Source organism: Agelaius phoeniceus, chromosome 17 (assembly GCF_051311805.1).
Source record: "Agelaius phoeniceus isolate bAgePho1 chromosome 17, bAgePho1.hap1, whole genome shotgun sequence".
NCBI lineage: Eukaryota > Metazoa > Chordata > Aves > Passeriformes > Icteridae > Agelaius > Agelaius phoeniceus.
The window spans coordinates 7479444-7496956 of NC_135281.1; the positions used below are offsets into that span (position 1 = coordinate 7479444).

At 48.7% G+C, this 17513-nt stretch overlaps 1 protein-coding gene across 2 annotated transcripts in view; it reads right to left on the reverse strand.

The window, feature by feature from the left end:
* Positions 1-4803: 4803 nt before the first annotated feature.
* HNF4A (hepatocyte nuclear factor 4 alpha) overlaps positions 4804-17513 on the reverse strand; it is a 35155-nt gene continuing 22445 nt past the window's right edge. The window contains exons 4-10 of one of the 2 annotated variants that reach the window (XM_077187369.1): positions 16061-16167; positions 13454-13609; positions 10454-10541; positions 9811-9966; positions 8493-8729; positions 7714-7836; positions 4804-7063 (exon numbers count right to left, since the gene is read on the reverse strand). In XM_077187369.1, coding sequence (XP_077043484.1) covers positions 6921-7063; positions 7714-7836; positions 8493-8729; positions 9811-9966; positions 10454-10541; positions 13454-13609; positions 16061-16167 — 1010 coding nt within the window. In that variant the 3' untranslated portion in view covers positions 4804-6920. The remainder of the gene's footprint in view (positions 7064-7713; positions 7837-8492; positions 8730-9810; positions 9967-10453; positions 10542-13453; positions 13610-16060; positions 16168-17513) is intronic. The other variant, XM_077187370.1, reaches the window with a different exon arrangement.

Here is a 17513-nt window from a genome sequence, read left to right on the forward strand (position 1 = left end):
ACATCAGAAGGGAGAAGGACATGCTGCACCACATGCCCACAACCCTCCCAGCTGAGAGGAGATGAACCCCACCAACTCTGCCACTCCATCAGGTCCAAACCCGCATTCTTTGAAGGAGTTTTCATCAGGAATTGTGTTGTGACCTTGGGAACCACACCCTGAGCCCCATGGGGAATCCAGCCCTTCTCATGTTCATCTCTCCTATCACATGTGATTCATGCCTTTCTCAGCTCTCTGGGTGCTCCCATGCTCTGCCGTTGTGTTATAAATGAGTGGCTGTTGGTGTTGGTTGATATTTAATGAAGTCCATGTAATACTCTTCACTTATTTACTTATCCTATCCCAGTCTTAATACCCAGCCTGGGAAAGTTATCTTGGCTTCTTTAAGCTTTTCCACCATTAGCAATAAACGTTTTACAGTCTTGGCAAGCTGAGGCTGAAAAGCGAGAGCATGACTTCAAACAGCACTGCTCATAGAGAAGGCTTTAAACTGATATTAAATCACTAAACTGTGCAAACCTAACAGTCCTGTCATAAAGATAATCTGGGAGCAGTTCAGTCCAGGAGGGGCTCTGGTCCTTGGGTTGCAGGTGGAACCTCTGAGCCCCACTACAGAACCTTTTTGGGTAACAGCATCAGAGCAGAGAGCCACTCATGCTGCAGGGCTGGACAAGGTCTGCCTGAGTGCCAGGGCTCCCATCTCAAACCTGAGCTGCTCCTCCTGCACCAGTGCAGCAGAATGGGAAGGGCTGGAGGGGAGCAGCAGTCCCTACTAAGGCAGGGCCATGCCAGGCTCCAGGCATGGTGCCTGCCTGTGATACAATCCTCTGTGCTCAGAGGATGAAGTGACTAAGAAAATATTCCCTAAATGACCACCAGTATTCCCCTCAAAGCCTGGAAGTGTGCATCCTCCAGGACGGGCTTCCATGCCTGCTGTCACCCTGTGTGAGGTGGTGTGAGGAGGGGATCTCACAGATGGGAGCCTCAGCTGGGAGCAGCACACACTGGGCTGCAGGGGACCATCCCTGCTCATGCCCTTCCCATGCACAGATGGCACACCAGACCCACACACACAGCTATGGAAACAGGCACGGATGTGCAAATGCACACAAATCTGTAGCATCTGCTGGCAAAGCAGCTGCACACAGGCAGGCACCACCACCCAGGCACACAAAGCTGTCCTAAGGTTCTGATAGACCCCCAGAAAGGCCAGTGTGTGGTGGGACACACACACACACACAGCCTTACCCAGCCCAGGCTTTGAGGGAAGACTTCCCCTCTCCTTGGCTCCACCAGCTTCAAGATGAGCAGTGTTTTTGCAAAAGCTTGGTGAGGAATGTGCTTGGCAGGACCTCTGAATGCTTTAAATATTACAGGATTTCTGCAGTTTAATTTTATAGAATCACAGAATAACTTAGGTTGGAAGGAACCTTTAAAGGTCATCTAGTCCAACGCCCAGTTTGCTCTGAACTGAGCATTTCCTTTCACTGCTTTTCATGATGGAGAATGCTTTTCTGGAAGGAGAGCAGCTGTCTCAGAGGCAGGATGGGTCCCTGGCAGGATTAACCCTTGAAAGGAGCTGTGATGCATGCAATAAATAGTAGGATTTCAACAGAAAATTAAGAGCCTGGAATGCTGGAGCTGTCTCCACTGCCTCCTCAATGGGTGCACAGCACAGCAGGTCTCCTGTGTGCTCTCCCAGGTGAGAAAGTGCCACTCTAATCCCACACCTCAGAATATGGTTAAGAGAGGGCTAAAACCCACTCAGCAGCAAGGATCCCAGTGGTTGTTCTTTATCTGCGCTGGAAGTGCTGTAGGTCTGAGTCAGGCATTCTGTGTTTGGCACTGAGGTTTCTCTTTGCTGCTGCTCCCTCAAGCTTTTTTCTGAGTGGCTTGTCCCTGCAAATCAGCTCTGAGTGGCTTCCAGGATATGCTTGAGCCAGTGTGCTCCATGTCAGTGGTTAATGGTAAGTAACCCATCAGCAGGATTAATTAAAATGTGTTTTTAAGGCACAGTGGTGTTTTGGGGAGTCCTGGAAAGGAGCAGAGTATTATGGGTTCCTTTATTGTAATGACTTTCCCGGTCAGTGAGGGGGAGCATGTCCTGTTCCAGCCAGTGCTGACACCTGGCTTGGCAGCAGCAGAGAGGAATTCCTGTCTGACTTGGGATGCTTTCTGTGCTGGGTGTCTGTCCAGGCATTCCCTCAGGCAGCTCTTGTGCTGTTTCTTGCACCCCGAGCAGTTCCAGACCCCTCCTCTGTGTAGGGTTCCCCAGGCTCACAAGGGGTCCCTGGTCTTTGTGAGTCCATGGGGTCCCAAGGGACTGCAGGTTCCAGCCAGGCAGAGCCACCAGATGGAGTGGAGACAGAGCCCAGGGCTTTGTGTAACCCACAACTAAACCCCAGGTTAGGGTGCCCTCAGGCCTCTGGAAGGTTTTGGTCATGATCAGACAAGCCTGGCATCACTCCAGATCCAAAGCCAGAGTAAGCCTAGGAAATGCAGTTCCCAAACCACCTTCTATCCCTGGGTTAGACTCAGAGCTCTTCTTCCCCTGGGTTTGAACTGGGTTGAACTGAACTCTGTTGGTCCCAGCAGCCTCTTCCCTCTCCCAGGACACAACTGCAGGTTGTGACTGCAGGGTTGTTTGTGCCAAGCTCTCCTGCTCACTCTCACATAACGAAGCTGACAATATATTGCCATTTTTATTGGCCTGGCTGGCAATTTTTCAGGCGCTAGGTACGTTTATGATTGTCAGGGTCACACCTCAGTTTGGAATGGGGAGAGGGATTTTAGACATACCCACACCTTACCATTCCTCCTGCAGCCTCTGTGGGTGGAAAGGACTGTGCAGCGTGTGGCCTGAGCTCCCCAGCTGGTTGTTGATATTTGCATTAAGCCCAGGGGGAACTGGCCAGCCTGGCACATGGAATTGCCTGGCTCAGCAGTGCCACGTTGCTGAGCTGTCCCTGCTGCCTCTTGGTGTTCATGACTATCTGTGCCTGTGTGTGCACTTGTGAGTTTAATAGCAGCAATAGTTGCTTTTGTCAGGGATGATATGCAGGCCATAAAACTTGTTTGCCTTTCCCCCCCCCCCCACCACCACACTAAGATATGAAAGCTGTGGAAAAGGCTCCAAAGCCTGCTGGCTCTTTCAGATGGAAGTTATATAAGGAATATGAAAAGAATGCATTTCATGGTGGCCAAAGGACCTAAAAATACCACTTTCACAGATCTTTGCTTGGACATGATGAAAAGATTCCTCAGCTGGAGAGATGGAGCTCTCCAGGAAATCATCCCTAGGCTGAGCTGCAGGCACAGAGAGCTCTTGTATTTAAAAACAATGTAAGGGAAGTTGTGTGTCAAGGGCCAATCCTCAGAGCAGCCACCTCCTGTGACATGGGACATGGCCTGTAGGCTCCAGGGAACCCAGCAGGGTAAAACACAGCCCAGGAGTGGCAACACCTGTGTTTCAGGGTGATTCCAGGCTGGAGGGACAAAAGAGGTGAGAGTTGGGATTGAGGACACCAATTAAGGACAAGGTTGCTTCTGGGACAGTTCATGGGGTTTTTTTTCCCAAGTGAGCTGAATCCAGCAATAAGAAATCTCCTGTAGGAAGTGCACTGATTTAAGATTAACCAGGTAAAGGGCAACCTTGATAGAGCAGTTCATGGGAAGGAGCCCAGGAGAATTTATTGCTTCAAAGATTTGATATTACATATATGGAGTTTTTAGGGCATATACCCAGGTAAAACCAACCATGAATCACAGCAGAGGAGTCCCAGGGGTTTTTTATTTAAAAAAAAAAAAGAATGAAGTCCTTTTCTTTCCCTTGACTGGACTAACCACTCAGTCCTGTGTGTGCTGGGATAACATGTCCTGGGACTGCCTTTGGTTCCCTTGTTCAGGCACTCAGCTGTGGTGCTGGGGCTCTGGATCATCACAGGTGCACAGGTTAGTTAAGATCTGTCCTGTTCTCCCAGGTCCTTGACTCAGAGTGGGGACGGGCTCTAAATGCTGTCTCCACACAGCCCTCAAACACAGCCTGCATCTCATCCCTGCTGAGTTCTCACCAGCATGACTGCCACTGGGACACCACTGGATGTGTAATGGGATGGAAAACCAGGCTGCTTCTCATCCCTTGTACCTGGGATGAGACTGCCCACCTCTACTCTCATCAGAGGCAGGAGAGGGGGTAAATGAGGGCCAGCTCCTGCAGACAGAGCTGGAAATGCTGGATGCTGCTCCTTCCCAGAGACCTAATCTTTACAGCATCTACACCTCTCCTCTCTTCCTGTTCTCTTCCTGGGCATGCTACAGCTGAGCACAGCCTCCCGTGGTCAGGAAAGCAGGTCATTAAGAGCCTTCTCTAATTGCCAGTGTATTTCTTCACCTTTACAGCCAGTGATAAGTTGATTTTCACTTGATCATCTTACTGTGGCACATAGGCTCAGTCTGGCTCCCACCTGCTGCCAGCAGTAGGGTGGCTGTGTTTGAAACAAAGGACAATCACCCACCCCAAAGTGCTCAGAAATTACCTTTGAAATACAAGAGGGACATAAAATGAACATGTTTGAAATGTGAATAATATATTTTAGCTTCCTTTGCCTGGCTTTCAGAATGTGGTTACTTCAAGCCTTTAAGCTCACTGAAATCATGAAAGCAAATATTTATTCTCCATGTTTGTTTTTCTTTTAATGAAAATTGGGATTGTCATTCAATCTATGATTCCAGCACACGTGGCTTCAGGACAGACACAGTGGGCTTGCCAGGAAATAGTGACAGCTGGCAACAGCATCAAACACTTGTTTGGGCTTTTTTCTCCATACACACATATGCTTTGTGCTCAGACCAACAGGGAGGTTAGCCCCTTGATTTAAAATAAATCCTCCTAGAAGAAAGAAATCCATCTGTCTGGGAAAAGTTAGAAAATATTTTTGCATTTATTTTTCTTTTTTTTTTCTTTTTTTTTATGAATACAAACTCTTGTGAAGAAATATTCTTCTGTTTCCATTGGAAGGCAGAAACCAGCAAAAATTAATGTACAATATAAGGAATACTTGGTGCAAATGGACCAAAAAGAATTCCCCACAAAGTATGTCTACGTACAGGAAAAAAGGTTGCTGCAGTTGGAAAAGACAGCTTGGTTATTACAGGGTTGAGGGGTTTTTTTTGCATTTAATCTCCCAATTATAAATAATCAATGTGATTTACAAAATAATTTACAGAAAATGATTGGATTCATCATTGCAATAAATTACTTGGTACGATGCCACCAGCATTGGGACCATACAGCACCTCTGACACCGCCAGCACGAGGGGTTTCATTTTGCATTGGAAATCAAGGGACAGACCTGCAGCTCCTCTGGCTGAGCTGGCTCAGATCTGTCCCCACCAGAGACCTCTTGGCAGCCATGGGGCCACCACCATCCTCATCCTCCTGAGAGGCCAGCGGGGACTCAGGCCTGCCGTGGTGCAGGGCTCTGGGAGCTCCAGCCCTGCTGGCACCTGCAGCAGGAGGGCTCCTTTCCTGCTTTCAGCTGTAAACCAAAGGTCAGATCCGCAGGGCTTTGGCACAGGCAGGCAGAGGAACAGGGGCAGGAGGGAGCAGAGCAGGGTGGGCACACCCAAGGCTGGGGCAGACCCAAGGGGCTTGGGTGAGACAGGGTTATTTCTTGACCTCTGGGGCTTTTCTCTGCAGGACCCCAAGAATTGTATTTTTGAGGTTGGTGCTCTCAAACACTCTGAGGTCTGAAGGAGTCATAACGAATTCTTATCATGTTATGAAGACCTATAAATCTGTTATCAGCCACTCACTCTAAGCTGAAGGAGTGGCACTGCACTAGAGAAGTGGATTGTGTGGCATATCTTAGCATTAAGTCGGGTCTGAACTGAGATCCTGGGTCCCAATGCTCCCAGCACTTAGAGAGCCCAAGACCTTGGGCCAGCCTGTGAGTTTCAAGCTCTTCTCACCCCACAGGTCTTTCCCCTTCCTACATCTTTCCCCCACTCCCTCTCAAATAGGCATCCAGTGGTCTTCTGACTGCTGACCAGCAGTAGTTGGGCCAGTGATATTTGGGCAGTGCTGCCAGCCTGCAAAGGGGTGACCCCACCCCATTAGCTGAAATCTCTGGAATCCCTTGGTCCCTCTGATTGCCAGGAGGCAGTGAGTGCTGCAAGGGAAGGGTCTGGCAGTGGTTGCCTCTCTGAGCATTGTGGTCAGAGGGCAGGCATGGCACGGAAATATCAAAACCCCTCAAGAGGCAGAGGGATCCAAACAGTGGAGTATCTTGGTGGGCCAGACTTTGCCCCAGCATCAGCTGAAAAGATTTGTTAGGTCTGGCTGGGGGGCTTAGAGTGCAGGTGGGTGACACCATGCAAAGACCTGGGACTAGCCAAGGCTGAGGAGCAGTTCTGGCAGTGCTGCCTGGGCAAACCCCATGTGCTTCACCTGCTGTGCTGCTCCTGGGGCAGCTTCCACCTCCATCAAGTCTGGCTGGACTGGGGACTGCCAGGGGGCTGGCATGGCTGCGGGAGGGAAGCCCTCCACTCCCACAGCACAGGGAATTCTTGTTCACAGGGTCTGCTGTGGCTGAACCAGTGCTGAGGTGGCAGTGGGGCAGCAGCCTGTCCCCAGCCAGTCACTGCTACCTCCCCGCAGAGGGAGGCAGGAATCTGGCCCTCCTTACAAGGACTGAGGGTTTTGGCAAGGCTTCAGCCTCAGTTCTGGGACTCTGGGGCTGCCCATGGCACGTGCTGTCCGTAGCTGCAGGAAGACACCTTCTGGTGCTGGTCAGTCCAAAAAGCAAGTCCGTGTGTCCGTGCCCAGGGACCTCTGATGGCTTCTCTTGTCACAGTGGCAGAGTCAGTTTGGGCTTTTCTCCCACACGGTGTTCTGAAGGAGGCTGGCTGGCTGGGGTTTGCTAGATGACCTCCTGTTTTGTGATGGCAGGCTGTGGGATGGACGTGGGCTGCTTGGCCACGGTTGCAATGGCTCCAGGCAGCAGCTTGTACTGCTCTGATCCTGAGCCTGCAGGTGGAGAAGGCTGTGGAGTTTCTGGTGTAGCTGAAGAGAGAGAAGCTGAATTAAAAGAGGGCCTCACAAACCTGACAGCACTGGGATCTGTCCTCAGTCGTGCAGGGTTCAGATGTCAGCACAGCAGAGCCTCTTAAGGGCTTTTGTGTTTGCTGTAGGGCAGCCCAGACATGCAGGCATGGTTTGATGCCCCAGGAGAACCACAATAACCAACACCAAATAAGGGCATTTTGCTGACATTTTGACCTCTACTAATCACATTTTTGGTCAGCCAAACTCATCTCAGCACAGGGTCCCCAGTGGTGGCCCCATGTGGTGGGCCAGATCCTCCTGTGTTTTTGCAGAGGACAAACTGAGGTGTGTTTGAACCACTCAAGGGAAGGGGAGCCTTTCCACTGATTTCACTAAGCTCTGGATAGGATCATTCATCCCTTAAGGGCTATGTAAAAGTTGCAGTCTGCCAAGGAGTATCTTGTTGAATCAGTTAGTCTGGCCTAATCTAATCTAACCCACCTCTCTGTTTGTCTTTCCCTCCTTTCTGCATAGGAATTTCTCACACGCTCATTACCAGAGACTTTGTCTTGCTTGCAGAATTCCATGCAAGGTAGAAACTACCTCCACAGGCACACTGGAAAGCTCCTGGTTTCTCCCAGGAGCTCTCTGTCTCTGGATATACTCACACATCTGCCCGTTGTGCATCTGAGGAGGCATTGTGTTGGCCACAATGACGTTTGTTCCCAGGTTCTCCTGGATCAGGTGAGGGTGCAGGTGGTGGTGGGTGTGCGGTGTTTCACTTGATGAGCCTAAGAACATGCACAAGACATTAATTGCCACAGTGGCAGAAAGAAACAGCTCAGATGGGCACACCCACTGTACCCAAATGTCCAAGGCTTTGTGCACCATCCCCTTGTGCACAGGTGATTGGAGCACACCCTTCCCTTTTTCCTCCATGCATGCCTTGAACTAACTAACCCCTGCCTGCTGCCTCCATGTCCTCTCATAAAGAATTATATTCCTTAGTCACACCTCCACATGCAGAAGAGCACAGCGGGAACTTTTCATTTCATTTTGTCCCATTGGATGCTCCCACTAGAAAATCTAGGATGTTCTTTCAACCTGAGCTTTTCAGACCTTTTTGTTTTGATGAGTCCCTTCTGACAGAGGAGGACTGGTGAAATGGCTGCCAGGTGGGAGTCTGGGGGGTGCACAGCAAAGTTTGTGCAGAGGGCTGGGGGTGCCTCTCTGTAAGCAGAGGCACAGCTGATACATCTCTTTAGATGAGAAGAAGTAGAGGACCCTTGGTTCCCCCAGTCAAGGACAGGGGAGATGATTTTGTGTGAGTCCTGCAGACGAGCTGTCTCTAACTTTTCTGGATAGGGAGCAGTGACCAAGGAGGGTCTCAAGGGGACAACAATCAGGGAACGCCAAGAGGCCTCTTGTCAGACCCTCAAGTACTCACCTCCCAGCAGCATCTCCTGCAGCAGGTTGTCAATCTTAGCCATGCCAAAGAGCTTGACGAACTGGATCTGCTCTATCATCTGCCAGGTGATGCTCTGCAGCACGGGCAGCAGCAGCAGCAGCTCCCCGAAGCGGCCCCGCGAGTCGTACTGCCGGTCGTTGATGTAATCCTCCAGGCTCACCTGCACCTGGTACCGCATCCTCTTGATCTTGGACGGGTCGCTCAGCCCCTTGGCATCTGCAACGACCCACACAGCCAGCTCTCAGCTCTCCAGGCTGCTGTCTGTCAGTGACAGCTGGGCACAGCCTGAGGGGAGCTGCCCCTGATTGTTTGCTGTGGTGGATAGGGTTAGGATGTGGAAGTTCGCAGGCAATCCCGACATGGGAAGAGACGAGAATGCTGACTCCATGTTTCAGAAGGCTGACTTATTATTTTATGATATATATTATATTAAAACTATACTAAAAGAATAGAAGAAAGGATTTCATCAGAAGGCTAGCAAGCAATAGAATGGAATGATAATAAAATCTTGTGACTGACTAGACAGTCCAAGACAGCTGGACTGTGATTGGCCATTAATTAGAAACAACCACATGATCAAAGATGCACCTGTTGCATTCCATAGCAGCAGATAATTATTGTCTACATTTTGTTCCTGAGGCCTCTCAGCTTCTCAAGAGAAAAATCCTAGCAAAGGGATTTTTCATAAAATATCATAGCTACATATGATATTTTATATGAGTGTGTTCTTTGTTGATAGAGTGACAAAACTATTTTTTGTCTCCTTAAAAAGGAAGAAGCTTAGAAGTTTCTCTCTTTAATTAGTGAAAAAGCTACTTCATAGGCTTAGAAGACTTCACCTCAAACTTAAGGATAGTTATTTGGACAGGAGCTTAGGCAATTTATTAGAAAAAGAAGTGAACAAAGAAACTGATCGCTTTTGTAAGGTGTTTACTAAGAGCAAGGACTTCCTACACTTGACTCAGTTTTTCTCTGTTTGTTATTTTGCCTTTTATTAAACCTTTTTGTTTTTAACTCTGCAACAGAAGCCATCTTGCTGATTTTTATGCTTCCAAAAGTAGCTGAGCTATTGTAAGTGTGTTACAGCCCTCCAAAAGCTTATAAGATCTAGCTCAAAAAAGCTACTATAACAGCAATGGACAATCTTTCTCAAGACTGACTTCTCTCCTCCCTTTTTAAGAACAGTTTGGCCCAGAGAGAAACACCAGGCAGCTTTTCCACCACTCAGGACTGGTGTTAGTCAGCATAATCCAGACTAGGCCCCTCTGATGGTAACCCTCCCCAAGCTGGGGCATACCTGGGTCAAAGAAGATGATGGCTTTCAAGCAGGCATATTCATTGTCATCTATCTGCAGCTCCTGGAAGGGCAGCACCAGCTCGTCCAGGATGCGGATGGCCACACGGTTCACCTCCACCAGCTCGGGGCAGTTCCGTGGGATGATGTGATCATTGCCTGCAGCACAGACACCATCACCTTGTCATTGCTCAGACTTAGCTGGGGTGACAAGGAGTTCAAAATGTACAGAGCTAATGCTGAGATAATTTTGGGGGTGGAAGAATTAAGAAGTTCCTCCTTCAGCCCCTACTCTGTCTCAGAACACCAGAAACTTTGATCTGTTTTACTAGAGCAGCTCATCATTACACAGGAGCCACCCAAGTGAGGAAAAGCTGACCAATGGGTGAGAGCTTTTTTCTCAATCCCACCACAGCCTGCTTACACAAACTTGGGGATGCACCATAAATTTCACACAGTCCCCAACTTTGTCAAACCTCAAGGCCTTGATGTCAGCCAGGCCTGGCTGTGCTTGCTAAAATACAGAACAGCTCAAGCCACCACCCTGCAAAAAGGATGTCCACAAACACTGAACCACCCTCTCCTTCACCCCAGCAGGGAAGTGTCACAGCAGCAGACTGGCTGGGAGCAGAAGTGCAATTTTTACCTAGCAGCAAGACATCCTTGAACACCATGGACCTCTTGGCAGCTCCCAGTAACAGATGCTCCCCTGCGTGTGCACGTAGCAGTGCCACCTGCAAGGGCAGGGAAAAGTTATTTGGGTGATGCAGAGACTGAGACAAAACTGTGATTTCATGTCAGCAAGAGGGAAAGCTCAGCATTCCTGTACTGCACTCAAGGATGGGAGTCAGGGCCCCTCTTCAGTTACAGGCAGAGAAAGAGATTAAATAATGCTCTGTGCTAAATTAGTTATATAAATCCAGCAGAACCAGCAGGTAGGAGACAGCACCTGAAATATCCCATATTCAGGACAGATGCCATGAGCAGGACCATGCTAGACTGTCCCAGGACCTCCCACCAGTGTGGGCTGTTTGCTGACAGCTCCTGCCAAGTGCAGAGCAGGGACCACACTCCATCCTGGGAAGGGAGGAGAAGTACAGCCCCTGCTGCTGGACATTGCTGTCCCTCTGAGCTGTGCCCACCTCCCACTGCAATCACACCCATGGGGACCCATGTCCAGATGGGCAGTGGGGTCACCCCCTGGCCACTCATCCCCTGCACAGCCATAGGAACTGGGGACAGGGAAGACAGAGGGATGTTTTTCTCCTCTGATGTTAATGATTGAAGTGTTTCACTTTACACCCTCCAGTGGCTCCTGAGAATGTTCTGAATCTTTTGCCCTCCTTCAGTTAAAAATTTCAGAGATTTAGGCAGAAAGAGAAGTTAACAATCAATTGGACATCCTGACACAGAGACTTCTTAATGTCCAGCCAGGACCTTCTGCTGGAGAAAACAATAATTAAACATTAATAGAGAAATGCTGAAAAGTATGTCCTGATGGGAATGGTCCACTTTTCCAGTGTGTTACCCTCAGCATCTGTCAAAGCCAAGACAAGTCTTACCCTACCAGGAATGCAAGGAGAATGTATCACCCATAGGAGAGAGCTCTGGTTAGGAAAGATGCTGATGTCTAGGAGAGGGGTTTTTGCCTTTTTTTTTCCACCCCAGATGGTAAAAAAGTTTATGCAAAATAAATAGAGATCCTTGCAAAAAGACTGTGCACACATGATACTGGGGAATCTTTATCTAGATGCCAAAATCTAGCCTCTCTCTATTGCTGTGCAAACATGGGTGGATATGTTAGCTGAGATGTTGGAATTACCAGAGCTGCACAAAACTGAGCTTTCCTACCTGACAAAGCTATGACAAGGAATAGCCCCAGGAAAGAGTGAAGCTCTCACCTAAAAATTTCCTGCCTACTGCAAATTCAAGAAGGCTCAGTTTGTAACCACCTTTTTTGTGTCCACAGAATCTCCTTGTTTGAGCAGGGTTAAAGTGAATTATTTCAAGAAGGCCAAACCATCTCATTTGATATTTGTTCTTGCAGTGATGAACCTGAGATACATCATTCCATTGTGAATTAGGATAAATATACAGTTGTAACACAACAAAGCAGAACCTGAACTTTGAGATGAAATGTCTTTGCCCCACCAAACACGGTAGTTTTGACATTTTGGTGCAGAAGGAGAATGAGGGGTTGGGTGTAATCTTTTCTACAAAAGGAGATGTGTTTCATGGAGCAGCATCTCCCTTGTGGGAAGGAAGGGTTCAAACTGTGCCATCTTTAGGCTCTCTTTTCTCCTTTGAGGAATTTTGCAGCCCCACAACTGTAAAATGAGCTCATGTGGAAGTTGCTGTAGTTTGCAGAGTTATTGGCCAGGTTTAGGGCCTCTGTTCCAAATGGCCCAAGGATGTGATGGGTTGTGCAGAGCTGCCCCAGGTCTGTGCTGGGCTGCAGCCTATTTATTTATATATGCTGTGTAAATGGCATTTTTCATTGGAGTCCATTGTGGTTTCCAGAAATCATGAATTGTATTTTCCTTAGCAGTTTAACAGCTTTCTTATAATTTTAAACAATTTAGCACTTGCACACAATAGAAAAGAAGGAAACATGCTCCCATTTTAAGAGCACTGAATTCCCCAGATCTCTGGGTGCTACTGGGTGGTTACTAAAGAGCTCAGATTTAGGATTTAGGGGGTTTTGATCAGCTGGACACTCTCAACTGGATATCCTTTTTCTTCATTATATAAAAATTACCTCTAGGTCAATAGAGCTGGAGACTGGTCCTAGCTAAAGAGAACACATGCTGGTTTTGTGACTGTACACTGGACAGACTGGAAATACCTTCCTGCCTGTGACAGGACCTGTGCTGGCCCTGCCAGAAGTGCTATCCCAGCCACATGTGCTGCTCAAGCCTGGGCACATCATGTCCTCCAACACCTACTGCAGACCTCTGAAACTCAGACATCCACAGGAGCCTTCTTCTTGTACGTCTTTGAGGCTGCCTGGGATCCTGCAGTGCAGTTCTAGAGAGGACACCAAAGCCACTGTGCTTGTCTTCATTAGGGAACCCTCAAATGCCATTTTAGTAATTTCTGTTAAATGCAAATAGATCCTTGCTTTTTAATCCTAGAAAAAAAGATTTTCCACTGCCTTGGGAGCAAACTAGTGTATAGCTTCAAAATTCCATGCTAGGAGCATGGGTACAAACATACCCCTAGGCAGGAAGCAGCAAGAGACAGGCAGATTTTAAATTTTGGGCAGACCTTAGGCTAGAAATCTCTCCTGCTAATTCTGATTACCCCAAGCATTTGTCAAGCACTTCAGGTTTTCAAAGTGCTGTGCAAACCATAATTAATAAATGACTGGCTGACCCCAAAATGCTCATCTGATAACGACCTAATTCAAGCTCAGTGTTATCTGCCTGTGCTCATGGGCTGATTAGAGGCACATGCAAGTGGCCCGTGCTGGCATTGTATGGATTCCTGGCCTGGGCTGGCATTGTATGGATGCTGTTCCCAATCAGCTGCAGCAGTCAGGATAACAGAGTGCACAATGAGCATTTTCTCTGAAGGTCTCAGCTGGCTCTGGCTCCCCGCTGCCTTTACCAGGGCAGAGTGAGGTGGGGTGGATGGAGACACTTGCCTGGTCATCCAGGGGCAGCTCACAGAAGGGGGGGATGTACTTGGCCCACTCCACCAGCACCAGCAGCTGCTGCTTCATGGACTCACACACATCAGAAATATTGGCAATCTTCTTCCCTCGGATGTCTCCGTTGAGCACAGGAACAGGGGATGATATCTGGAAGGAGAGAGGAGATCCTTCAGCTTTCTGTGCCACAGAGGAACCACAGAGAGGAAAATCCCCAGCCCATGGGTTGTGTTGATGCAGACTCCAGAAATTATAATTACATTTTTCTGTTGCACACACCCAGCTCCCAGAACAGGTGACCCAACAAGACTCATTTAAAGTCAGATCAGCTTGGAGTCTCTGAAACGCTGCAGAGCAGAGGCTGTGCATCATCTTGGTAAACTGCAATGCCTTGAATAGACTGGAAAGCACAGAGGAAACATTCCTAAAGCCAGGATCTTCCTCCCACTGAGCAAGTGCTCAGTCAAGATCCAGGAGAGAACAGAAGGGCTTGTGTGGCAGTCAGCCTCACCAGCAGAAAGGACACATCTACCCACCAAAGTGCAGAGAGCTGCTCCCCCTTCCAGCCTGCTCCAGAGGCAGGGCTTGGCCAGAGCTGCCCTGTCTGCTTTCCACAGGAGGAGAGCAGGCTCTGCTCCTCTCCTGAGTCATCATGAGCTCACCAGGCCACAGCTTTCTAGGTCTGACATTGCTTTCTGTGAGCACCAGGTCATTAACATTTGACATCACCCACTCTGAATAGCTAAAGACAGACTTTAAAGATAAGAGTCTCCCACCTCCCATTGGCTTTTAGGTCCTTTTGGCAAAATTGGGCAAGTTCAAACATGCCCACAGCATGGGTGACATTTGTTACATGGCAAATTATTTGTGATTGCCACTTCATTTGCAAAGCACAACCCTGACAACTCTGCAAGTGCTGTCACACAGAGCTGGACAGAACATCTCCCCCATACCAGGCACCCAACCTCCTGCCTGGTTCTCATGCATAGCTGCTCACCCAGGTCATCTAAAATTTTGCCCTTAGTCACTACTTTATCCTCATGCTTCTGTAAGCAATTAACTCAACCCCATCACTGCCCTCTGCCTGCCCTCTGTGCTCTTGTACAACATCAGCTCTTCCTGTCCTATTCCTGCCAGCACTTGCAGCTCGGACCCTGCTGGCCTCCCCAAGGAAATGGTATTCAAATGCCACCTGCATTTTTTTTTTTCAGGTTGCATTACCTGGAGGCTTTCCAGCTCACCAGCTATTATTGAATAAATAAGATTGTAAAAATCTCACCATGTATTACCCTAATCAGAGGGCCCGGAAGGCTTAGCAAATAAATAAAAACCTCTGGGTGAGTGACCCTAGATCTTGGAGAAAGCAGCTCCTCAGCAGTATCTTGTTCTAATTAGCAAGGCACATAAAAGTTACCAATTACCGTGCTGGAGCCTGCCTTGTTTAATGAATCTCTCTGTGCTCTGTGGGAGAGCAGGAGCTCCCCTGGATTTGTCCATGGTTGTAGTTTTTATCAGCAGACCCTGCTTTCATGTGATGGCACTGCAGGACTCTGAGCCCCAGAGATGCCCTTCCCTTGTAGATGTGGTGACTGGAGACCCCATTATCTCACACCTCTGGGAGCAGCATCAATCTTGTTTTTATCGGGTATATAAATATATTCGGGCCTGCATAGGACAAGGTGAGATGTGGGATGAGATTGGATGTGCTTTTTGTGCACAAGTCTGGCCCTTGGCCATTCTGGCATATCCCCTCCTTAGGGAAGTGGACCTTCCAGCCTGAGCCTCATGTGGAGCCCAGTGCACAGCACATCCTGTCCTGGAGCATCTCCCAGGGCAGCCTTCAGGGCAGTGTGACCCTTGCAGCAGCATGGGCTGCCAACTCCACCCCCTGCTTGTCTTCCCCAGGACACAGAGTTCTGTTCTCCCCAGCTCCCTGAAGAGTGGCAGCTCCTGCCTCCAGCACAGCTCCATCCTCATCACTTGTTCTCACAGACAAACCCTCCCTGCAGGCTGTGTGTGCCCATCCTGTCCTGTGTCCTCCCAGAGCTGTGGACACCATTTGCAGTATCCAGACTCTTAAATCAGAGTCATCTTTGCAATGTGAACACTCTAGGAAACGAATCTTGGCAGTATGTGAGTGGAAACAGGGAATTTCAGGCAAGCACTGGAAAAGGTATCTGCATAAAACAAGCAGGAAACTGATTCCTCATGAAACTGTGCAGGAATCCAAAGTTCCTAACAGCTCATGGGGAAGGGAGGCTGCTCATGCAAGGCCAGCCCCTCGTGGGCTTAGGCAGACACAGCTCTTTGGATGCAATGATTCTACCCTACTTTCTTCCATCAGGCTCTCCAGCCTTCCTGTGTCCCATTAAAGCAGAACAAATCACTGCATATTGTTACAACTGAGTTCTGGACTAAGGAGATTCAAAGGGATGGTTTCAGGTAACAAATGCTTTTTGAAAAATCAGTGTTGAGTTGGCAGATGAACCACTTAGAAAAGAGGTGATAATTTGAAGACTTGGCTATTAAATACTCAGCTGGCTCTACACTCCAGGTAGTGCCTGATGCTTTTGTACTTGGTAAAGAAGGAAGAAGAGGTACCTGCTGTGCCAGTGCTTCTGCGTGCAGGAGGGCATTGATGGAGGGCAGGCTGCTGTCCTCGTAACTTGATCTGCGGGTGCTGATTCGGTCCCGTTCATTCTGTACAGCTGCAAGAGAGGATTTTGGCTGAGCTGCAGGTGGTTCATGGCAATGCACACTGAAAACTAGCACAGACTTCTGGCATTCCCCTTCCTTAGCTGCAGTTTCCCAGCTTCCCTGCCAGGCAGGGCGGAGGTGCGGCTGTGTCTGGTTTGGGATGGATGCCAGTGAGAGCTGACTGCATCTGGTGGATCTGATTTCTTACTTGCTTTACTAGACTTTCCAGGGATGGGGTTGATTCAGAACCCAAAACACCTGCAGAGTTCAGTGGGGAAAATTTCCTGGCAAAGGATCTGAGTTTTTGATTTCATGATATGGGGTTTGAAAGGGTGGCCATGCTCATGTATGCAGCCCAGAGCTGATGTGTGAAATGGAGGAGTATCTGTGAGGTTTCCTTGCCCACATGACTCCTGTGAGCTCCATTCAGAAAAGCTCCTTGCACTGTGTAGGTGTAGTTGGAAAACTTCTGTCTCAACTACAATAAGGAAGGAAATGCAGAACTGTTCCTGCTGATTCATCCAGAGCAAAAGAGCTCTCTCATACCTTATTGTAAAACCATCCCAGGACAGGTTTCACCCCAGTGTGCCTTCCTGTTTGGTGTAGTCTTGAGGGCTTGGAGGGGGAGGATTTGCCTGCTCTGTCTGTCACGAGGCCTGGGCTGGCTCTAAGTCACCCTGGCCACGCCACTCAGAGCCATCTGCTCAAATAAGCTATTGATCCATGGCAGGGGAAACAGCACAGTCCCTGCCTTGGGCTGGTGGCTCTCTGCATTGATATGTTCTCCATGTATAAATCCAGCTGATAAAAAGTAATAATGAGGCTGGGCCAGGAGAAAAGCCCTGCAGTCAGCGGCTGTAAATAGGAGCTCTCAAGGTTATGCTGCTTGTTATCAGGAGCAGGCCCCCGAGTTCAGTCATGCCATGATGTTTTCCAAATGTTTGCTCAGTATTAGCTGGTCATGCACCTAATGTAACTTCTATTGAATATTAACAGACAACAGCACAGCTCTGGACAGGGGATGAGCTGCATGGAGAGGAGGATTCCTATATTCTTCAGGAAAAGTTAAGAAAAGTTGCTTGTGATACCACATCTTTTACAGGGAATAAATGTTCCTGCTCAGAGGTCTTCCTGCAGCCACCAACATAACACTGGTACTTCCCTGTTGTCTTCAAGGACCCTTTTACTCCAAAGTTTCTCCTTGAGGCAGTGTGAACTGGGAGAAGCATGGGGTTTAATTTCCCTGCATGGAATAACGGGGCTGAATGCCTCCCATGAGTGAGACATGAGTGGGGTGAGCTCTGTGGGATGCCTCTGCCCTGGCAGTTTGTCCCTCCACTAACAGGAGCACCATCAA